The following is a 9561-nucleotide window of genomic DNA, read 5'->3' as shown; positions in this document are numbered from 1 at the left end:
TATGCACGATTGCACAAAGAGCCTTGCAATTGCTGCCATTTTTCCCAATATATATGTTGAATGTGTTGAAAGGAAGAACCTTCTGTATCTAAGTAAAAACAACTCCATTACTAGATTTCTCTAAACATGCAAGCATGTCACATCATCATATATAATTAATTTGTTCATACCTATTTAGTGGAAAACTCATATTTTGCATGCATGTTACTTCCATCAAGCTATCCCCACTAAGTGAAAAATGTACAATTTCATTATATTTTTAAATTTTGAATATCTTTTTGTTAACTAAAAATTTCCGCAACAACGTGCGAGGCATCATCTAGTTTCTTGAAATGAAAGATTGCTATGCCTTCTTCTTCCTCTGCAACAAAAAAGTGCGCACACCCTCAAACCGTTCATGGTTAGCTAGGTAATCCCTCCATTCCATAATTCTTGTCGGAATATTACATGTATCTAGACACCTTTTAGGAATAGATACATCCATTTTTAGACAAATTTGAGACAAGAATTATGGAAGGGAGTGAGTAGTTTGGAACATGTAGAAAAAACAGTAATCATCCAAATGCAAGTATAAACGTGACTTAGGAAGAACCCACGCAACCTAATAACCTGCACGTCACGGAGCTATACATGGAGACCATCATGGGTCATGGCCCTCCATTATATTTTTCTATCTACCTAGGATAGAGTATGTAGTTAGTAAACCATCTATATATAGTACTCCCTCCATCCAACAAAAGATGTCTCAAGTTTGTCAAAATTTGGATGTATCTAGACAAGACTTAGTGTATAGATGCATTCAAATTTAGTCAAAGTTGAGACATTTTTTGTTGGACGGAAAAATAGTACTGTACACCAAGCTTAAAATCTAGTGATCCTAATTCGGCCGTCTCTAAATCTCAACACTTGCACTGTAGCACTATAATGGTGGTGTCATTAAAAGGTCTACAAAAAAGACGTCAGAAAAAGGAAAAATAACTACGAATATGGTTCAATTTTTGTGCGTTGCATGTGTTTAAACTTTTGGAAGAAACTTTCTACATAAAAGAACATGACTCACATGCGTGCATATTTGTCTTTTGAGTTGTTCATCAATTTTCAGGACATGAATTTTCAGGAGATGTTGGACACCTCCTTTTTGGTTCGGTGGAGAGCGAGGGATCGCTCCGGCGATTGCCGGCATGGCGAAAGACACGAAGTGTCGACACATGAGATTTACCCAGGTTCGGGTCACCAGGAGGTGTAACACCCTACGTCCTACTGTTGGTTGTATTCACAAGTTTGAGTGTGTACAGGTTGCCGGAGGGTTCCCAGGCTTTGCTACTTGTCCCTCTTAAGGAACTTCACTGCTTGGATGAATGCTGAGCTACGTTCTATTTTCCACTGGGACTGAAACCCTTTGACCGGTGACATTGGTTATCCTTTTATAGTCAAGGGGATACAACAGGTGCCAATGCATGCTGCGTGACACGTTAACTACACGCGTGTCATCGCCATAGGAATTGCCCTACTGTTGATCCACGCCGGGCTTCATGCAACGCTCAGGCCACTGTACGTGGTAAATAAAATGAGCCTTAGGGTAGCCGCTCTAGACTTGCTGAGCAAAACTAGCCATGTCGACGTGACTCCTGTCGGTGCATTAAATGCACTGCCGCTGTTGTCTCACTGTTTCGCTGGCCCCATCCGCGGGCCCAACCTCTAGTAGCCGGGAAGCACCCAAGTACCATTGCCTGACCAGTTGCGGGGGCAGCGAGCTGCCAACTTGCCAAGATGATGCTTCCCAGATAGCCGTTGGGATGGTTGTCCTTCTTATCCTGATCTTGGTCTTGACGTTGTCAATGGTGTCAGAGCTTTTAACCTCCCGTGTGATGGTCTTGCCAGTGAGCGTCTCCTTGTAGCCCCCTTCGCTCACTAGTACAGAAAGGTTATCAGTAACGGTCGAAAAACAGCATCAATAACGGACGGGGCTGCCGTTACTAACTTCTTGTTACTCATGATGGTCATCATCAGTGGCGGGCGTCTAACACGACCGACAGTGATGCTATTTTCACGATTTAAAAAAAAAGCAGGCCAGAGGCCTGCCATTTCCACCGTACAATCTCAGATCACCCAAATCATAGATTTTTTTTCCCAAATCACAGATCAAGCATCGAGGATTACACAGCGATGAGGAACAAATCGCAAAACAAAAATCATGAAAAAATCGCCCAGCTCCTAGATCTGCTTCTACATGGCGAGGGGGAAGTGGTTGGCGCCGGAGCTGGCAGTGCGTCGATGCGGCAAGCGGTTGGCGGCCACCATCTGTGACTGTGAGAGGGAAAGAGAGAGAGAGAGAAAGAGAGAGAGAGAGAGTGAGTGAGGGAGAGAACAGAGGGGCAACGGAGGGCAGAGAGAGAGAGGGGAGAACGTACTGGCGGTGTGCAGAGGCATCTTGGTCGTCGGATCCGGTGACGAGCTGGCCGGGGTCAGCCGGATTTGGCGATGCGCGGGTGAAGATGGCCGGATCCGGCGACGGCCTCTTCAGATCCGGCAGCGCGGCGAAAGATGGCCGGATCCAGCAGCGCCCTCTTCGGATCCGACGGCGTGGCGGGCAGAGGGGCCGGTGATAGGGTGCGCGTCTGGGGCCGGTGGCAGGGTGGCGCGAGGCCGGAGGCGGGGCTCACGTGGCAGGGGCCGGCGGCGGGGTGACCTGCAGGCGGTGGGGCAGGAGGGATTGAGAGGAGTAAAGGGAGAGAGATGGAGTTGTGGACTTGGAGAGCAGAGAGCAGAGGGGAGATAGAGAGATGAGAGCACGGGAAGATAGAGATGAGAGCAGAGGGATGAGAGTAGGAGAAGAAGGCATCGGGAGAGGAGAGATGGAAAGATGAATTGATGGATGCATCCACGTCATCGATCCATGCCCACTGACTCTCCACCAATCACATGCGCCCATGAAGATTTGTGTTTCTTCGGTTCGCACAGCTTCAGTGGCGGGCAAAATTGCAGACCCGCCGGTGAAGCTTCACTATTTTTTTTCTCGTTACTTTTTTTGTTAATCTTTTAAATGAGAAAAAAGTTATTGATTTTTTTGTGTTAATCTTCAGCTATCAGCACAACATTAGTGGCGGGCAAGACAGCATGCCCGTTGTTGATGAGTATAAAATTTTGTGTTTTTTTATTTTATGTTTGTCATGTTCCTTTTACAATTTCAACCAAACTTAATGGCTTCTATTGTAGTCCCAACTATATGTACGTTTAAATATGGTTTACTTTGTGTTAAAATTAGATATAGGTCTTTTTTAACCATATTAATTGTAGTAGCTTCACAAAACACCCTACGTTTTGCATTTGGAAAATGAAAAATCATTTTTTATAACCAAACATTTGTAAACCTCTTTGGCAATATTGTTTGTCATGACAAGATGCATCTTTGGGCAAAAAAATGGATACATTATCATGAACTATGACGTGCAATTGGACAAACTTTGGTCATTTGGCTTAAAAATAAACTTCAACTATGAGAAATAACACATTTTTTAAATGTTAACATCTGATATTATTGTTCCACTATGTTAAGCAGGAAAAAAATTAGAGAAATAACACATTTTTTAAATGTTAACATCTGATATTATTGTTCCACTATGTTAAGCAGGAAAAAAAAATAGACTTTAGAAAAATGAATCACATTTTTCCGATTTTTTATGAATTAGTTATGATTTTTTCAATCTTCAAATGTATCCGGGGGTCATCGGTGGCGGGACTAGATTTAAAACCCGCCACCGATGTGCGTTTTTGTGAATTTTTTATTTTTCACATAAAACCATGACTGACGGGCCTCCCGCGTCCGTTACTGATGAGTGGTCATCAGTAGCGGGCGTACCACGATAAGGTATCATCAGCGACAGGCGCGAAAAGTCCGTCACTGATAACTCGTCACATATACACTGTTTTGTAGTAGTGGCTGTTGTCTTGGGGGTGAGGGGCTTCCCATGTTTGCCCTTCCCGGAGAGCTATCCTACGGGGATCCTGTGGTTGCGACCCACGCGTCCGGCATCAGTCGGACCCTGTGAGGCACTGGTGCGACAGTAGCTAATCATGACCGACGGGGTGGATTTATTTGGGGATATATATAAAGCCGATACATAACTCATCGATCATTCCCAAAAGAGGATACGCCTGGCCCCTCGTCGATGGACGGAAATTAAGCCGCCCCAGTGGGCACTGGGCAGCCAGCGGCAAAGACAAAAGTGCCTGTTGCCAACTTGCCATCGTAAGCCGACAGCAACTCAGCAAGGGCGGGCGCGGTACACGGTTTACAGGGCTGCACGGCTGCGCGGTGCATGCATCTGCGCGCGCGCATGGACGCTGCCGGCCGGCCTGCCGCCAGCTCTCTCTTAGTCTCTTGTATCAACTGTCGACCACCTGCAGCCGAAGGCGACATGTACGTGTGTTACTATGCGCAGTCGCTCATGGCTGGCTTGGCGGTTGGACTAATCATGCGTGTGTTACGGCTCGTTTGCTGGTTTTTTAGGGAAAGCTGGTGCAGTTTCCAATATGTGGTTCAGATTTCAGAGAGCGCGCATGCATGTCAAAATCATTCACGAAATAAGAGCCCAGTTGTTTTCTGAGTAGATGCTCAACAAGCCCTCGTGGCAGCCCGAAACTCTCAGCATAGATGGGCCGTCGCGCTCATCCCGGCACGTCCCAACCGGTCCACGTCGCAGCCAACCGAACAGTAGGATCTCCGCGCACTAGATCAGCTTAGGCCCGTCCCAATAAGGCCGAAATGTTTTTAGAGATTTTTTTTTCCAGTTTTCCTGACGTTTTCCTTTTTAATTTCTGGATTTATTTATTAATTTGAAATGATCTTCTATTTTATTTTTTGAGTTGGTTTTTATTTTTTAATTATGTAATTAAATTAAACTAAATCTATTTTAAAAGTGTCCTCGTATCTGTATATATTTGAAAAAACGTATAAAATTGAAATAAATGTTTATGTACATGTAAAAAGCTTTTTATTTTATTCTTTTGCCAAGAAAGGCAGGAGCTTTGCAATGCAATATTAGAGGAAAGAAAAAAGTATATGTACAATAAGAAGCTTTTTATGTATGCTATCATCCCGAAACAACAGAGGGAATCGATATATGTGGTCGAATATTAGTGGGTCATGTCATATGACGGAAAAGCTTTGACCTGTAGGGAAAACCGTCTCTTAATAAGGCTGACATAAATATGACGTACATATGAGCTCTATTCTTTTCCGTTATTCTCACTGCCATGCTGACATCCCTTTTGCCATAAGTTTGCGAATTGATCCACGCTGGTTCAGTTCAGACATCGTACTGAAGGTCTGAATGGAACGGCGAAAATAGTCAGACGTCTTGTCATGCACGGTTGAGTACCAGTCTAGTGCCATCATGCAACACTAGCTGACGCATGCACAATCTTTCTGTCGAAAATGCCTCTTGGAAGCCATACATTTGCTGAGTAAACTCGCAAATTGGAGCTCAACAAAACATGTATGAACGGGCGCTCCTTTGGAAAAGTGCGTGGTACTGGTGGTCCCGCCGCACCGGTCTTTTCCGACCCTGGAATCTGTTCCTTCCTTGGAAGGTCGTTGGACCTGTCAGCCAGCACGTCTAATCAACCGAGTGCTCGCGAATTCAATGCAACAATGGCGATGGCTCTGGGCACGATCGCTACAGGAGTAGATTTTTTTCGAACCTTGCAGCCTACAAGCAGGAGTTAATTAGCTAGCTCGCCAGACCATATACTGCAAAGGCAAATTTCACCTCACCGGCCGGCTTTCTCCATGCAAGCAGAGATATTCCTCACGTTGCTCGCCGTGCTGGCTTCGGCGTGTCCCGCAGCAGGGGCGGCATGGCAACCAAGCGAAGCATGCCAGCGCCGTTGCGGCGACGTGGACATCCCGTACCCGTTCGGCATCGGCCGGGACTGCTACCTCTACACGGGCGACAACGACATCACCTTCGGCCTCACCTGCAACCTCACCGCCGATGGCATCTACAAGCCCTTCTGCTACGAGCAAGAGATCCTGAGCGTCTCCGTGGCCCGGGGCAAGGCGCGGGTCCGCACGGACATCCAGCCCTGGTGCTACAACGGCACGTCCCGGTCCATGGACCCGCAGTTCGCGCCCTGGATCGACTTCTCCGACTCCTCCTTCATGCTCTCCGACGAGGAGAACCGGTTCACCGTCGTGGGCTGCAACTCGCTCGCCTACGTCAGCTCCATGGAGGGCTCCCAGTTCACCAACGGCTACGAGTACATGACCGGGTGCATGGCCACGTGCCCGGGCGGCGGCCGGGTGGAGAACGGCTCCTGCTCCGGCATGGGCTGCTGCCAGGCCGCCATCCCCAGGGGCGTCAACACGTACCAGGAAAAATTCAACACGTCCCGGGCGGCTGCCGGATCATCCAGCGGCCCCTGCAGCTACGCGGTGCTTGTCGAGGCCGCGGCGTTCGACTTCCGCACCGGCTACGTCGCGGCGGACGGCGGCGGCGGCTTTATGGAGTCCACCGGCGGGACCGTGCCGCTGGTGCTCGACTGGGTTGTCGGGAAGGAGACGTGCCTGGAGGCGAAGCGGAACGCCTCGGCCTCCGCCTGCGTCAGCGGCAACAGTGCGTGCGTCGATTCCAGAAACGGCCCCGGTTATCTCTGCAACTGCTCGATTGGGTACCGAGGCAACCCTTGCCTCCTTGACGGCTGCCGAGGTCTGCTACTACTCACGGTCCTGTGATAAACATTTTTAATTTGGTCAGGTGATGATCGTCTGCCCGGTTTGATGATCTCAAGAAGTAATTTTGGTTTGCTCTCCTGCAGATATTAACGAGTGTGAGGACAGAAGTATCGAGTACCCATGCTCTGTTCCTGGTACCTGTGTTAACACCCCTGGAGGGTTCAGCTGCGCTTGCCCTGACAAGACAACAGGCAACGCTTATACTGGCACATGCGAGGCGAAGAAATCTCTACTTGGAGTGCACGTTGCAATGGGTACGTCAACTCCTACTTGTTCAGTTTCTTGAGTAAATTTGGTTTGACTACAATTCGTATGTACAAATCCGTGGTGTGAAACATTTGCTAGGTCTACATTTTTCTGCTCCCCACCAAATCTGCAAAATAGAACTAGCACAGGTGTCGAATTCTTCAGAAGTTCAGATATCTGAAATCTGACCACACCCCTTACTGCAGGTGTTAGCGTTTCTGTAGTTGTCCTAGTAATCAGCATGGCATGTGCTTGCATAATCCGCGAAAAGAGGAGCCTTGACACTGTAAAAAGGAAGTACTTCAAGCAGCACGGGGGTCTCCTGCTGTTCGAGGAAATGAAGTCAAAACAGGGGATATCCTTCACCTTGTTCACTAGGGAAGAGCTAGAAGAGGCCACGAGCAAATTCGACGAGCGGAATGTGCTCGGAAAGGGAGGCAACGGCACCGTCTACAAGGGCACCCTGAAAGACGGCAGGACGGTCGCCATAAAGAAGTGCAAGCTAACCAACGAGAGGCAGAAGAAGGAGTTCGGCAAGGAGATGCTCATCCTGTCCCAGATCAACCACCGGAACATCGTCAAGCTGTACGGCTGCTGCCTCGAGGTGGAAGTGCCCATGCTCGTCTACGAGTTCATCCCGAACGGCACCTTGTACCAGCTCGTCCATGGCAGCGGCGGATCCTTGCTCGTGCCCTTGGCGACTCGCGTCAAGATCGCGCACGAGGCCGCCGAAGCGCTCGCGTACCTGCACTCCTGGGCCTCGCCCCCAATCATCCACGGCGACGTGAAATCGCCCAACATACTCATCGACGAGAGCTACGCCGTGAAAGTTGCAGACTTTGGGGCTTCCACGCTGGCCCCGACGGACGAAGCTCAGCTCGTGACTTTCGTGCAGGGGACCTGCGGCTACCTCGACCCGGAGTACATGCAGACCTGCAAACTGACGGACAGGAGCGACGTGTACAGCTTCGGCGTGGTTCTCCTGGAGCTGCTCACGCGTAGAAAGGCGCTGAATCTTCAGGCGACCGAGGACGAGGACAAGACCCTGTCGTCGCAATTCCTTCTTGCCGCGAGCGCGAACAGGCTCGATGAGATAGTGGACGCGCAGATTGTAAGCCAGCAGAGTATTGAGCTGATTGAGCAGATGGCGGAGCTAGCGAAGCAGTGCCTGCGGATGGATAGCGAGAAGAGGCCCTCGATGCGAGAGGTTGCAGAGGAGCTCGGCAAGCTAAGGAAGGTTCTGCAGCATCCATGGGGTCAACAGAGTTCGGGGGAGCTTCAGGGGTTGCTAGCTCGGTCCCCAAACACGTACTCTGAGATTGAACTTAGCAATGCCTGTGTCAGCTACGACGATTCTGCGTATATAGGAGTACAATCTCCACGATGAAAGCATGTTTTTCGTTGTTCCCCGAGTTCTGCAAACATTGTGCAAGATGCCATTTTCATGCGCTTGTGTATGCATGTTTGTTTAGCGGCCAGACTAAAAATAGGATTCATACTTTGGCGCGACATGCAGGGATGTAAAATGAAAGCATGCAATTCGTGGTAGGATATTTTCCCTTTTAAATTACAGTTTGAAGATAGTTTGAATTTGGCGCTCTGGGCCCGCTTGGGCCGCTGCTGAGGGCTGGCCAGGCCAGGCCTTGGGCCGAATTTCAGCTACAGATTTCGGCTCATGCCCAGGCTTCTCTGTGATGCCACGATCTCGGTTATCGTTGGCAATTAAGGATGCAAAATGGCGCTCTAAACGGCGCCGCAAGGCCCGTTTGACTTCTTTTCCTTCGCAGTTTTTTTTTCTTTTAATTCTGTCCTTCGGCTTATGTTGCTAAACTGGCTGCTTATGTTGGTGCTAAACGGGCTTAAACGGGCCCTACCGGCGGCCCGTTTACATCCCTATTGGCAATGAAAAGTTGATCTCCTTCTGGTCTGATCCGTGGTTACCTGGTGGTAGGATTGCTCACATGGCGCCGGCCCTCTTTGCCGAGATCTCCAGTAGGGCGGCTAGAATCTATGTGGCCGAAGCTCTCGTGGATAGTGGTTGGCTTCGGGTTATTAGCCCTGAGTTTTCGTTTGAGGCTATCGTACGTGGAGCTCCTGGCTGTTTCTGATATGATGGCCGGCATGACCCTACGTGAGGAAGATGATCACTTCCGGTGGAACTGGAGCAGCACTGACCTATACTGCTTCCTCGGCGAATTCGGGAATGTATGCCCAGAGTTCCGGAAGTTTGGCATTCAAAAACTTCGAGTAAGTGCAAGTTGTTCATATGGTTAGCCTTGAGAAACAGTTGTTGGACGGCAGATAGGCTGATTAGACGTGGTTTGCCCCATCCACCCCAATGCTCCTTTTGTGATCAAGAACAGGAGACCATCGATCGTCTTCTACTTGTGTGTGTGTTGGCTCGGCAAGTGTGGTACTCCTTGCTGTGCGAATGGGATAATCACTGGTGGACTGGCCTTGAGGTTCACGGCAAAAAGGAGCAAAGGAACTTGAACACAAGCATCACTTTGGTTTGTTGGTGCCTTTGAAAACACATGAATTCGGTGGTCTTCGATGCGGTTGTCCCAAGCGCCTCTCGA

The 9561-nt window shown here is 49.0% G+C and overlaps 1 protein-coding gene across 1 annotated transcript; it reads left to right on the top strand.

The window, feature by feature from the left end:
* The first annotated feature begins 5641 nt into the window (after window positions 1-5641).
* Window positions 5642-8572, top strand: LOC100843679 (wall-associated receptor kinase 2). The gene is made up of 3 exons (XM_010237424.3): window positions 5642-6710; window positions 6820-6990; window positions 7189-8572. Exons 1-3 carry the CDS (start codon window positions 5792-5794, stop codon window positions 8367-8369), a joined length of 2271 nt encoding a protein of 756 aa, XP_010235726.1. The 5' UTR covers window positions 5642-5791; the 3' UTR covers window positions 8370-8572.
* Window positions 8573-9561: the final 989 nt, after the last annotated feature.

The sequence above is a fragment of the Brachypodium distachyon genome, chromosome 3 (assembly GCF_000005505.3).
Source record: "Brachypodium distachyon strain Bd21 chromosome 3, Brachypodium_distachyon_v3.0, whole genome shotgun sequence".
In the NCBI taxonomy this organism is placed as follows: domain Eukaryota; kingdom Viridiplantae; phylum Streptophyta; class Magnoliopsida; order Poales; family Poaceae; genus Brachypodium; species Brachypodium distachyon.
Note: the sequence above shows the minus strand (reverse complement) of the source record. Positions and strands in the feature narration are given on the sequence as shown.

Coding starts and splice junctions, on each gene's coding strand:
- LOC100843679 (XM_010237424.3), top strand. CDS start 5,792: ATGCAAGCAGAGATATTCCTCACGTTGCTCGCCGTGCTGGCTTCGGCG. Junction 6,711..6,819: donor CCTCCTTGACGGCTGCCGAG/GTCTGCTACTAC, acceptor GCTCTCCTGCAG/ATATTAACGAGTGTGAGGAC. Junction 6,991..7,188: donor TGGAGTGCACGTTGCAATGG/GTACGTCAACTC, acceptor CCCTTACTGCAG/GTGTTAGCGTTTCTGTAGTT.